This window comes from Lynx rufus, unplaced genomic scaffold, assembly GCF_022079265.1.
Source record: "Lynx rufus isolate CCGP_SWC_20201006 ecotype Redwood Valley unplaced genomic scaffold, mLynRuf1.p SCAF_3, whole genome shotgun sequence".
Taxonomy (NCBI): Eukaryota; Metazoa; Chordata; class Mammalia; order Carnivora; family Felidae; genus Lynx; species Lynx rufus.
This window is the reverse complement of record NW_025814845.1, coordinates 58,250,031-58,264,711: the sequence shown is the minus strand read 5'-3', so window position 1 is coordinate 58,264,711 and position 14,681 is coordinate 58,250,031. Positions and strand designations below refer to the sequence as shown.

General features: G+C 37.2%; 1 protein-coding gene across 2 annotated transcripts in view; it reads right to left on the bottom strand.

The window, feature by feature from the left end:
- USO1 (USO1 vesicle transport factor) overlaps positions 1 to 14,681 on the bottom strand; it is a 95,991-nt gene that overhangs the window by 68,169 nt on the left and 13,141 nt on the right. For both annotated transcript variants that reach the window (XM_047090793.1, XM_047090794.1), the window contains exons 2-3: positions 1,541 to 1,627; positions 1,399 to 1,463 (exon numbers count right to left, since the gene is read on the bottom strand). In XM_047090793.1, the coding sequence (XP_046946749.1) occupies positions 1,399 to 1,463; positions 1,541 to 1,627 (152 nt within the window). The remainder of the gene's footprint in view (positions 1 to 1,398; positions 1,464 to 1,540; positions 1,628 to 14,681) is intronic.

Below are 14,681 nucleotides of genomic sequence, written 5' to 3'. Positions count from 1 at the left end.
ATGCTCAAGCAGTCCTATAGAGAGAGCAACATGGTGAGGTAGTGAAGCCTCCTGCCATCAGCAAAGTAAGTGAGCCATTTTGGAATCACATCTTCCCAATCAAGCCTTCAGATGACTACCATCCTGGCTGACATCTTGGTTGCAACCTCATGAGAGACCCTGAGCCAGAACCACTTAGCTAAGACACTTCTGAATTTCTCATCCACAGAAAGTGTGAGATAATAAGTATTTATTATTTTGAGCCACTAAGTTTTGAGGTAATTTGTTATACAGCAAAAGTAATAATAATAATAAAGATAACTAATACAAGGGTGCCTGGGTGGCTTAGTCAGTTGAGCATCCGGACTCTTGATTTTGGCTCAGGTCATGACCTCCCAGTTTGTGAGACTGAGCCCCATGTCAGGCTCTGTGCTCACAGTGCGGAGCCTACTTGAGATTCTCTCTCTCCCAATCTCTCTGCCCCTCCCTTGCCCACACTCTGTCTCTCAAAATAAATAAACATTAAAAACAAACAAAAAAATACACACACACAGAGGCTCTGAAAATTGATTCATTGATTGATACTGAGCTAGAACTAAAAATCAACAAAGGAAATAGAAATGTATGGATTTTGGTCTGCAGGAGCATAATGGGTTAAGGAGAGGGATGAGTTCAGCATGAATCCTACAGTTTCTTGCTTGAATGGAACAGTATTACCACCTAGGTTGACCTGGGTCAAAGGCAGTTGAAGGAGATGGTGGAAGGCCACAATTAGGAGCAGATAAATTAACTCTTGAACATTCTGAACTTGAGATATTGATGAGAGATCTTGATATGGCAGAAATGTACATTGAGCAGTTAAAGGTTGTAACATATATTTAACTAGATATAAGATTTTTGAAAGCTATTCATGCATAGTTGTTAATTAAAACCAAAGATGCAAATAAAATCTCTTAAAGAGAAATTGGAAGTGATAAAAATAGGCTAGTGATCTTTCTCTTACGACATGCTCAGACTTAACACTTCACTCTATTAGTCCAGTTTCTTTCTCCATAAAGACAAGTCTAGATAAGTGATATACCATAATATGTATTTTATGTTATGGAACAGTATATTACAGTATATCTAATTGAATATCAAAACATCCAACTGACCAATTCAAACCACAAATCTTCAGCTTTTAATGAGATGTCATTCCATTTTCACATAATGGAAAGATATCAACCCCTGAGATTCTGTCTTAATGGTTAGCACAGTGGTTTGCACCTAGTATCCAATTAGTATTTATTGCAACAACTGAAAATAAAAATGTAATAACCTTAATAAGTTAATCATTTCATTTCTACAATAGTGACTCTAAAACAAATGAATTAAAATTGCAAGAAAATTAGGGAGAAAAATCATCGAAAACAGACTTACCGATCTGTTTGTAAGACATGGATAAGATGTTCCATAGCTTGTATACCTACTTCCAAGCGGTATTTCTGCACAAAAGAAAAATGTTGTTAAAGTAACTAATATCCAACTTAATAAAATTAGTAGGTGATAAAGCATTACAAACCTTAGATAATGATTTGAGAGCACGAACAGCATTTCTTCGGTCATCCAGCAAAGTAGATGAAGCAACTCTGTCACAAAGCTTTTGAATCTGTCATTAAAAAATGAAATAGCATAAACAGAACTTAAAAAAGCAAAAAAGAAACATGAAGTTCCCCCCCTAAATTTATACCCTCTACTTTCGAAAACAAAAATCAACAAATGGGATGTCATGGGAATTAGGTGCTTTTATAATCTCATTACAGACAAACAGATTTCTCACAGAGACTTGAAAAACAGAAGTGGTGAAAGAAAAGTTAAATGAAATAAGTCATATAAGTTGAGGAATTAAGAGAAATCATTAGTATAATCATAACTTTGTAAACATGCAGCTTACAACTGTTTGAGCCAAGAGGAAAGCAGGGTTATGGTAGAAGACGGGAACTTATTTAAAAATTTTTTTAAAATAATAATTGTTTATAACTTCACCCTAATATTTCCACTAAGTATTTGAAGAAGAAAAGACGGAATTATATACCAAAAATATTAAGTTTTTGGGTGCCTGGCTGGCTCAGTCAGAAGAGAATGCAACTGTTCATCTCAGGGTCAGGAGTTTGAGCCCCACATTGGGTGTAGAGATTACTTAAATAAATAAATAAAAACTTAAAATTTTAAGTTTTAACTGTGCCTCAAAATCTATAGAGATGAAATGTTTCCATTATAAAAATTTTTAATAAATTTGCAGGTATTAAAGTTCAAGTTGCATTTTAAAATAAACCTTCCAGGGGTAGCCAGGGTGGTTCAGCTGGTTAAGCATCCAACTCTTGATTTTGGCTTGGGTCATGATCTTACGGTTCTTGATATTACTAAGACTGCAGAGCCTGCTTGGGATTCTCTCTCTCCCTCTCTCTCTGCCCCTCCCCTGCTTGTGCACTCTTCTCAAAATAAATAAATTTAAAATAAAATAAAATAAAATAAAATAAAATAAAATAAAATAAAATAAAACCTTTGGGTATTTAATTTACAATGGGAAAAAAATTGGAGACAGCTGTCCCTCAAGAGAAGAAAAACTAGGGGCGCCTGGGTGGCTCAGTCAGTTGAGCATCTGACTTCCACTCAGGTCATGATCTCGCGGTTCATGAGTTCAAGCCCCGTGTCGGGCTCTGTGCTGACAGCTCAGAGAGCCTGAAGCCTGCTTCAGATTCTGTGTCTCCCTCTCTCTCTGCCCCTCCCCTGCTCATGTTCTGTCTCTCTCTGTCTCAAAAATAAATATAACATTAAAAAAAATTTTTTTAAAAAGAAGAAAATAAATTATACATTCTTTGGTAGAATATTATGCAGCTACTCAAAACAATTAACTGTACTGATATGAAAATACAATGATTTAATAAACAGTGGGGAAAAAAGAAAAGCAAGTTGTAAAACTACATGTAAATTATGAGCCCACTGAAGCAAAAGTACTAAACACTGCATGTAAAATTGCATTAAAAAAAATTGGAAACTTAAAACTATAAAACTTCTAGAAGAGAGCATAAGAGAAAATCTTAGTAGCCTTTAATAAGGCAAAAACTTCTCATACATACTAAGAGCACAATCCATAAAGAAAAACTAAATAAACTGGACCTCATCACTTCTGTTCTTCAAAAGACACTCTCAAGAGAATGAAAAAATAAACCACCAACTGGATGAAAATATTTGAAAATCTCTGATAAAGAATAGTTCTTAAAACCATGATACTTGGCTCCTGTTAAGTTCTAACAGTTACTATTTTAATGACTGTTACTAAGATTCTATAAATATTATGGCATATCACTCACACTTTTGTATCCTTATGTATCCAAATTAGTGGTGTTTAAATACATACACTGTTTTCCAAATTATGTTCTGCAGACTTCTAGTGTCCCAGAAGATATTAATAGATTTCTTATGATCGCAGAACCAGCAGGAAACACAAGGTTATACAAAATTAAATAGGTTTCTGCACTGCAGGATTTCTAAAAGTCTTTACTATGCTGATTTGCATTTCTACATACTGCAGACAGAGTATGATAACCAAGCATAGCCTTACTCTTTGATTGTATTCATTCTAACTGCTCACATTTAAAAATTATTTCGACCTTAAACTATATTTACCTTTGTAATAATTACATTGACTTTCCAAAACACAAATAATACAACTTTCTCTTCATTAAATAAATACAACTTTCTCTTTATTAAATAACTGATTGACTTTTTCTACCACAATTTGTTTTTTACCATTAGAAAAACTACATAACTATCTCTTGAAAACATAAAGCTTGCTACTTTCAGCTTAAAGAATTTCTTAGTCCAAAAACAGTTTTCCTAAGTATGACTATAATTTCCTTTACTTGGGTCTTGTACATCTTTTGTTAATTTTTTCTAGGTCATTTATAACTGATACTAGGAATTGAAATCATTTATAGGCATTTTCTGCTTTTTACGAGCCCTAGACCTTAGCACCAGTCCTAGACCTCGGATTCCCAGCTCTCATGGAGTACTGAGTTCTAGTACCATGCAGGGCTTGAACTCGAGCTTCAGCCTCAGAATCCTCTATAGTTAGTATATAGAAAGCCCTGTGTCAAAATATGACCTTCTGTGTCTAGAAACTCTTCAATTATTTGTTGAATGTGAACACTTGAAGGCTACTTGATACTGAAGGAGAAACTCAGCTTTAGGAATTTTGGAGATGATCATAATCCTAGAGTTTGGGGGTTTGCTTTGTTTTTATTTTCCGTCTTTTATTTTGTGCTCTAAATATGCTAATATTTGAGTGTTGTCAATTTTTTTTTACAAAGCTTTGAGATATACACAAAGATAATCTCAGTTGTTATGAAGATAAATACAACCTAAAATAGCAATGAGGTTATTTTTACCTATCAGACTCACTAAGATTAAAATTAAAAATATAAGAGTACCAAATATTCTATGATATCATTTCTATAAAATAAAAAAACAAGTAACATTAATCTGTGTTAGCAGAAGTCAGGATAGTGGTTACTCATGGAGAGAGGCAGTGACCGGGAATACAAAGGGGACTTTTTGGGTCTTGATAATGTTCTGTTCCTTGATCTGGGTGCTGGTTACATAGGTGTGTTCAGGTTGTGAGGTTTACATATTTGACATGCATACTTTTCTACATACTTTAATACATTTAATAAAATGATTTTTAATTATTTTTAAAATATTTTATTTTTAAGCAATCTCCACACCCAACATGGGGTTCAAACTCACAACCCTGAGATCAAGAGTTGCACACTCTACCGACTAAGTTCGCCAGGCACCCCAATAAATTTTTTAAAATAGAAATATCTATGGAGGTTCCTCAGAAAATTAAAAATAGACCTACCCTATGACCCAGCAATAGCACTGCTAGGAATTTATCCAAGGGATACAGGAGTACTGATACATAGGGGCACTTGTACCCCAATGTTTATAGCAGCACTTTCAACAATAGCCAAATTATGGAAAGAGCCTAAATGTCCATCAACTGATGAATGGATAAAGAAATTGTGGTTTATATACACAATGGAATACTACGTGGCAATGAGAAAAAATGAAATATGGCCTTTTGTAGCAACGTGGATGGAACTGGAGAGTGTGATGCTAAGTGAAATAAGCCATACAGAGAAAGACAGATACCATAAGGTTTCACTCTTATGTGGATCCTGAGAAACTTAACAGGAACCCATGGGGGAGGGGAAGGAAAAAAAAAAAAAAAGAGGTTAGAGTGGGAGAGAGCCAAAGCATAAGAGACTGTTAAAAACTGAGAACAAACTGAGGGTTGATGGGGGGTGGGAGGGAGGGGGGGGTGGGTGATGGGTATTGAGGAGGGCACCTTTTGGGATGAGCACTGGGTGTTGTATGGAAACCAATTTGACAATAAATTTCATATATTAAAAAAAAATAGAAATATCTAGGATAGGCAAAGATATATTAATTAACTTGCTTATATTCTACCAAAGGGAAACTAACCTAAAAAAGTGGCAATTTGGCAAAAACAATTACAACCTAAAATATTCATACCCTTTTTTTAGCCAGGCATTCCTACTTCTAGGAATTTACTCTTTAAAAACACCCCCACAGTTACATAACGTTTTATACTAGGATGTTTTTTGTAGCAATACTTTTAATAGCTAAAAAGGAAATCCAGCTCCCGCCACATAAGAATATAATAAGAAGTCTGGAACTGGCACTCCAGAACTCAGACTTCCAGCCTTCACAACTTTGAGCAATAAATTTCTGTTAATTGGAAAAAAAAAAAAAAAAAGGTGGAGGGGAATCTAAAGGTTCATCTATCAATCAGACAGTAATTAACATATGGTACACAGAAACTATGCAGTTGATCAAATGAATGAATCAGAGCCATTTTTTCTAATAGAAAAAAAAAGTGGACAAAAATTATAAGCAGTATGTTTGGCATTAGTTCATTTTGGTTTAATATGATACTATTAATAAACAATGTGAATATGTATAGAAAATATTAAGACGATGTACCATATTGCCATTTGGTACGTTGCTGGAAATGTTCATTTTTTACATTATTTCTCATGTTTGAATTTTGATAAAATAGGAATTACCTTTATAAACAAAAAAGAGCAATAATGGAGTAAAGCAAAATGGTTTATGTTTTATTGGAATTTCTAGGATATTTTCATGACTGACTGAACACATCTTTTCAAATGCTATCTTCACTCTGATCAAAATAATATGAAATCAGAGGTGCCTGAGTGGCTCAGTTGGTAAAGCATCTGCCTTTTGATTTCAGCTCAGGTCATGATCTTGTGGTCGTGAGATCAAGCCCCTGCACTGGGCTCAGCGCTGACTGTGGAGCCTGCTTGGGATTCTCTCTCTCCCTGCCCCTCCCCTGCTCATGCCCTCTCTAATAGACTTAAAAAATTAATAGTATGAAATAAGCTCTTAATTGATAAAAAAAACTACCATAATAAAAATAATCCTCAATTGGCCCCCTGTTGCTTATAAAGTCCAAATTTTTTAAACTAGAATGCAGTCATTGCTCAGTTAATATACACACACTGAGGACACATGTATTTGTTCTTGTACTAACCAAAATAAGATATGGTCTCTAACCACACAGAACTTGCACAGGAAGACAGTCACATAAATATAGAATAACAACAAGTTAAAGGTATATAAGTAAGTGCTGAGTAAAGCTGGGGCACAAAAGAAAACAGTCAATTCTATGTGAAAGTGAAACTGCTACAGACTGAATGTTTATGTCCTCCCCACACCCCTCCCTGGGCCTCCACCCCCAATGCAAATTTAGAAATCCTAACTCCTAATGTGATGGTATGAGGAGATGGGGCTTTGGGGAAGTGATTAGGGAATGAAGATAGAGTCCTCATGAATGGAATCAGTGCCCTTATAAAAGAGACTCCAGAAAGCTCCGTCTCCCTTCCTGCCAAGTAGGACACAGTGAGTAGATATATGGAGGAACCAGAATGCAGGCCCTCAGCAGACACAGAATCTACCAGTGCCTTGATTTTGGACCTCCCACATTCCAGAACTGTGAGAAATAAATGCGTGTTGTTTAAGCCACACCCAGATTATATTTCTGTTGTAGCAGCCCAAATAGATTAAGACAGATACTGTTTAAGAATGGTATATTTAACTCAGGCAACACTAGATGTTGGCAAAGATGCAGAGAAAGAGGATCTCTTTTGCACTGTTGGTGGGAATGCAAACTGGTGCAGCCACTCTGGAAAGCAGTATGGAGGTTCCTCAAAAAGTTAAAACTAGAACTACCCTATGACCTAGCAATTGCACTACTAGGTATTTATCCAAGGGATACAGGTGTGCTGTTTCAAAGGGACACAAGCACCCCAATGTTTATAGCAGCACTATCAACAATAGCCAAAGTATGGAAAGAACCCAAATGTCCATCGATGGATGAATGGATAAAAAAGATGTGGGATATATATATATATATATATATATGTATACACACACACACACATATATATATACACACACAACGGAGTATTACTCTGGGAATGCAAGCTGGTGCAGCCACTCTGGAAAACAGTATGGAGGTTCCTCAAAAAACTAAAAATAGAACCACCCTATGACCTAGCAATTGCACTACTAGACATTTATCCATGGGATACAGGTGTGCTGTTTCGAAGGGACACATGCACCCCCATGTTTATAGCAATACTATCAACAATAGCCAAAGTACGGAAAGAGCCCACATGTCCATCGATGGATGAATGGATAAAGAAGATGTGGTGTATACATATACAATGGAGTATTACTCCAATTACTCCAATCAAAAAGAATGAAATCTTGCCTGTTGCAACTACGTGGATGGAACTGGAGGGTATTATGCTAAGTGAAATTAGTCAGAGAAAGACAAAAATCATATGACTTCACTCATATGAGGACTTTAAGAGACAAAACAGGGGCGCCTGGGTGGCGCAGTCGGTTAAGCGTCCGACTTCAGCCAGGTCACGATCTCGCGGTCCGCGAGTTCGAGCTCCGCGTCGGGCTCTGGGCTGATGGCTCAGAGCCTGGAGCCTGTTTCCGATTCTGTGTCTCCCTCTCTCTCTGCCCCTCCCCTGTTCATGCTCTGTCTCTCTCTGTCCCGAAAATAAATAAACGTTGAAAAAAAAAAATTAAAAAAAAAAAAAAAAGAGACAAAACAGATGAACATAAGGGAAGGGAAATGAAAATAATATAAAAACAGGGAGGGGGACAAAACAGAAGAGACTCATAAATATGAAGAACAAACTGAGGGTTACTAGAGGGGTTGTGGGAGGGGAGATAGGCTAAATGGGTAAGGGGCACTTACCCCTTAGAGGCGCCTGGGTGGCTCAATTGGTTAAGCATCTGACTCTTGGCTTTGCTCAGGTCATGATCTCATGGCTTGCGAAATGGAGCCCCAAGTCAGGCTTTGCACTGACAGCACAGAGCTTGATTGAGATTGTCTCTCCCTCTCTCTGTCCCATCCCTGCTTGCATGCGCTCTCCCTTTCTCTCTCTCTCTCTCAAAATAAATGGACATGTATCCTGTTATCAAGATGCTTTTACAGCCTCAGTACAGCGTAGTTAGTATGCTAACTACCTTGGACGTAAATTAAAAAAATAAAATAAAATAAAAATTTTAATAGAAAAAAAAAAGAATGGTATAATTAAGGATGCCATTCTTGAGTCAAGAATTAAAGGATAAGTAAGTAGTTCAGGGGTGCCTGCGTGGCTCAGTTGGTTGAACATCTGACTTCAGCTCAGGTCATGATCTTGAGGTTCATGGGGTCAGGCCCCATGACAGGCTCTGCACTGATGGCCTGGAGCCTGCTGTGGATTCTGTGTCTCCCTCTCTCTGTGCCCCTCCCCCACTTGCCCCTCCACCCCCCAAATAAACATTACAAAAAAAAAAAAGGATAAGTAGTTCATCAGACAATATGAAGGAATTTCAGGCACTGAAAATTATTTCCTTGTAATTGTTTGCACACATTTAATGTATAAAAGAGCATTTCATATTCACAATAAAATTGGTCTAGGCAGTTCTTTCTGCCCATGGGTCCTGTTCCCATTGTATAATAAAAACACCCCCCAAAATTGGTCTAATTTGAGTTTTTAAATTGTATACATCTATGAACCAAAAAACGTAATTTTCATCTCTCTCTCTCTCTCTCTCTCTCTCTCACACACACACACACACACACACACACATATACTTGTTCTAGTAAAATAATACACCAAAGGAGACTTTCTAAAATTAGAAAATTTCCCCTTTTACAATAATTTGTATCTCTGGGAATGATGGCTGATCTAAAATAACATGGGAAAAATAAGAATATATAAGATTAAAATGTTAGCTAAAAACATATTTCTTTTCTAGTAAGTTCAAAGTATCTGCTTCAATAAACTGATTAATGAGCAAATCACTATTTTTAGTTGAAAAATGTACCTTTTCAAATATTAAAATTAATCACTATTATACTTATAGAAATAAAATCCATTCTTTCTTGAGTTTGGGTAAATAATCTATCAAGACTATTTTTTTTTAATGTTTATTTTTGAGAGAAAGAGAGACAGAGTGTGAGCAGGGGAGGGGCAGAGAGAGACAGAGAGGGAGACACAGTCTGAAGTAGGCTCCAGGCTCCGAGCTGTCAGCTCAGAGCCCAACACAGGGCTCAAACTCACAAACTGTGAGATCATGACCTGAGATGAAGTCAGACACTTAACCGACTGAGCCACCCAGGCGCCCCTCTATCAAGACTATTTTTAACAATATAAGCATGCTTCTGACTGATTAAACCTGGATTTTTACAGCAAGTACATATTCTTCCAAATTGGGGATTTTAATCAGAACTTTCTCTCTAGCAACTTAAAGATGAACTCAAAGCAGTCAACCATAGTGCAAGCCAATGAGAATCAACGTGAATATAAGAACAACTTATTTAGAAGCATTAGACTGAGTTATTTCCGATACCTTCTGTCAGGGACCAAACTGGTCTTTTCATTTTAGCTTTTTCTGATAGTAATCTAAAATTAATTACCAGCTTCTCTGTCTTCTTAAACAACACACATAATTATAAGCTTTCTTAGCACTTAAACCTAAGTCCTCTCCAAGATATACATAAGACCAACGTCTTAGGTTTTAAATAAAGTAATGAACATAAAAGGTTTTGCCTAGTACCTGGCACCTACAAATATTCAATAAATATTATTAACAAACTTTATTGTTACCAAGCTTATGACTTTTTTTGTATTCTTCTATCCTATCAGGCTTTTGGCTGTCACTTCCATCAGATATGTTTTTAACAGACCATTCAATTTTGCAGATTTTAATTTGCAACTGAGAAATTTGATAATTAAGTTAGATACTAGTACAATTTTTCTTAAAAATTTTTTTATATGTTTATTTATTTTTGAGAGAGACAGAGAGACAGAGAGCCAATTGGGGGGGGGGGGGGCAGAAAGAGGGGGAGACACAGAATCCAAAGCCAGCTGCAGGCTCTGAGCTGCCAGTACAGAGCCTGATGCGGGGCTCGAACCCACCAACCAGGAGATCATGGCCTGAGTCAAAGTCGGACACCTTAACCGATCAAGCCACTCAGGTGCCCAAATACAATTTTTGTATAACAAAAAATCATTCAGGCTTAAGATCAAGATTGAGTACACGGACCCTGCAACTTCCACTTTTGCTATAGGAAAGCCTATTACCTCCTGATAATATTCCAGATGGTTGAAGTTTCTGAATAAGTGATCTCTCTATAATAAAGTGCTACATTGCTACTCTTTACCGACCACTGAAACCAAATGAAAGGAAAATATATGTGTTCCAAACCTTACAAAGATTTAGCCATGTTTTAGGCCAAACACTGTCTATATTTTTCAGTTGATAGTTACGAAGCAAAAATTTTGTAGCACAAGAATGTTTAAGTTATATTCAGAAATTGTAGATCTCACAGACCATTATGCCATTTATTCCTTACTTGAAAAACCAATTCAATGCAGCATAACTGCCTCACTTTCCATTTCCTCCTTTCAGTTATTAGAATCCTCTGTGTTTTAGCTGGGCACATAGATGTCTATCTACATAGACTACTTTCTAAGTCTTCCTTGCATCCAGGCATAGACGGTGACTATATTCTGGCCCATGCATTCTTAGTACTTATTTTACAGAAGAAACTAAGGCTCAGAAACAAAACAATACATCTCAAAATACACTGGCAGTTTGGTGGCACAGTCCAGATTCTTTCTACCCAAGCTGTAGATGTCTCACTCCAAAGCCCACCCTCTCATAGCTTACATTGCATCCTATGCAGAAAAATGTGAATCTGAGTTACTGTTGCAAACTACATGGACTGCAGGACTTTATAGGGGGAGACTGAAATACAGTTTCTATGAATAGGTTTTACTTGCACTATAGCTCACTAAAGGACCCTGAAAAGCCTTTGACTTAACTGGTCAGCCAGGGTTGTCCCTTGTTCTAAGGGAGTTTGAGCTTTACTCTTTACTTTGGGAAAGCTATAATCAGAAGCTATGGGTGGAGGGTGGGGGGGAATGCAGCAGCTACCAAGTTAAAAAAAAAAAATTAGTACCGTATAAGTACTTCAGAAAAACTACAAAAATTAATATACTCACTCTTTCAGAATTAACCTGGCTGAGATAAGGACAAACTGGAGTGGAAAAAGAGAGAGAGAAAAAAAAATATGTCAGCTCATTATAATAGACAAGGAATAAGGTTAAGAAAAAAACGTATTAGGGTGGTGGTAATGGGCCAAGGGCTGAAGGGATAAACAAGGCAAAAGAATAATTGAAAGAACTGAATTTAAGAGGCTGGGGGCTCTAAAGAATAAAATGTCTGGGACAACCACTCTTTGGGATTCAACTTCTACAGCTTTTCCTTAAACAAACATATGGTCAAATATTGTTTTTTAAAAGATACAATTAAAAAATCAAAAAAGCAGCAGTGATTAAAGCTAGCTGAAGTCTGGGGCGCCTGGGTGGCTCAGTTGGTTAAGCGGCCGACTTCAGCTCAGGTCACGATCTCGCGGTCCGTGAGTTCGAGCCCCGTGTCAGGCTCTGGGCTGATGGCTCAGAGCCTAGAGCCTGCTTCCGATTCTGTGTCTCCCTCTCTCTCTGCCCCTCCCCCATTCATGCTCTGTCTCTCTCTGTCTCAAAAAAAAAAAAAAAAAGTTAAAAAAAAAGTTAAAAATAAATAAATAAATAAATAAATAAATAAAGCTAGCTGAAGTTTGAAATCATGAACCAGCAATCATTCTTCTATATCTCAGCAAACACTCTGGGTTTTGGCAAGGATAAAGGTCAAAGGAGCAATATATCTGAAGAATTCAGTACCATAATCCTAAGTGGTGGTTCATCCATTCATTCAACAAATATCAGAGTGCTGCTACCCCCATGGGGGCTGTGATCAGTGCAACCAGAAAGCAGTGGTCTGTGACAAGGTAAGTTCTGAAACTGGGACCACACATTTAGAAACTTCTACAACTGGATAACTGTACGGCTATATAAAAAAAAAATAGGGCTTAACATTTTTACACACACGAGTGTGTCTATGTGTACTGTCACTCCATCTTCCCAGCAACTCATTTTTATTGTATTTTATAGAGGTGTTGGTCTGTGATTAATTGGAAATTAAAAAAATAAAACTAAAGCAACGGGTCTTTCACCACAGACAGTTAGAGAAATATTAGTAAAGTGCTTAACATTTTGCAAAGCACTGCAAAATTTTATTCTGGGGGAATAGCAGTGAGCCACTGTAGAAGGTACCTATTCTAATGAAATGATAATGGCAAGGAGACCACAAATTAAAAATAATTAAGATAAAGAGAGAAAGTGATAAGTATGACAAGGGGAATAATTAGGGAAATGAGATAGTGATTAGGTGGAGAGTACGACTTTACATAGCCTAGTTGGTCAGAGGGCCCCAAGTTAAGCACTGGTTTGGATATAGCCAGAAGTGTGGGTAATGAGTAACAACAACAAAGCAGGTGGAAAAGTAGGGAAGCAGAGTGAATGAGCATATTACCATAAGGAAAAAGGCAGTGTTTTAAAGGATAAATGTATTCAGTGTCCCAAATGGGATCCTGAAGTGAGAGACTTTGTTACTAGCAACTCACTCACTATCTCAGAAACCAAACAAGGAAGCCAACTTGTTTAAAGCAAAAGTCATAAGGGGTGCCTGGGTGGCTCAGTTGGTTGAGCGTCCCACTCTTGGTTTCAGCTCAGGCCATGATCTCACAGTACGTGAGTTCAAACCCCACGTCAGGCTCAGTGCAGACAGTGCAGAGCCTGCTTGGGATTCTCTCTCTCTCTCTCTCTCTCTCTCTCTGCCCCAACATTGCGATCTCTCTCTCTGTCTCTGTCTCAAAATAAATAAATCTAAAAAAATTTTAAAGCAAAATTCATAATTATACTGGGTATTTAAAGTCACAAACTCTTGTCTGAATCTTCAACACTCTCATCGACATGATGGGAGAGTTGGAAGGGAGTGAAAGGTTTAAATCCCACATATTTTAATACCATTTTCTCTTTAATTAACATTTTGCTGCCATTATTGATCTAATACAGAAGAAGGTAATCAAGTCTACTTTGTTAAAAAGTCAGAAATGTTTATACCTAGACTTTTTACCAAAATAGTCATTATCTCAGTAGACTATAAAGCACAACATTTCAGATAACCATTCTGTACCCTTGAAACAAGTAACCTTCCCAGAATTTCACTGCCTGAATAAAGAGAAATATAAATACAGACAAGACATGTAAGGTTACAGAACAGAAAACTGGTAACAACAAAAGAAGATACTTCAGCCTATTTGCCTGAAACAAAGAAATTTGTAAATATTTTTTATTTTATTTATTTTTTACTTTTTTTTCATCTTAATTTATTTTTGAGAGAGAGACAGACTGTGAACGGGGGAGGAACAGAGAGAGAGGGAGACACAGAATCAGAAGCAGGCTCCAGGCTCTGAGTTGTCAGCACAGAGCCCAACACAAGGCTCGAACTCATGAACTGTGAGATCATGACCTGAGCTGAAGTCGGCCGCTTAACTGAGTGAGCCACCCAGGCGCCCCTGTAAATATTTTTTAAACTCTATGGGAATCTATGTTTACTGATAAGTGAATAGAAAAAATTCTACTACCTACTATTAAATTTTCTAATATATATATTTTTAATGTTTATTTCTGAGAGAGTGCAAGTGGCGGAGGGGCGGGGGGGTGGGTACAGGGGATCCAAAATGGGTTCTGTGCTGACAGCAATGAGCCTGATGTGGGGCTCAAACTCACGAACCACGAGATCATGACCTGACTCAAAGTTGGATGCTCAACCAACTGAGCCACCCAGGTGCCTCATCTACTATTAAATTTTTAATTAACTCTGCCACTCTTTTTTTTTTTTTTTTTTGGTTTATTTATTTTGAAAAAGAAAGCTATGACAATGGAGGGGAAGAGAGAGAGGGAGAGAGAGAATCCCAAGCAGGCTCTGCACTGTCAGCACAAGCCTAATGCAGGGTTCGAACTCACGAACCATGAGATCATGACCTGAGTTGAAGCCAAGAGCCAGATGCTTAACTGAGTCACCAGGTACCCCATATGCCACTCTTATAAAAAAAAAAAAACTCATTTGTATCATAAACATATTGGTAACTGCAAAGA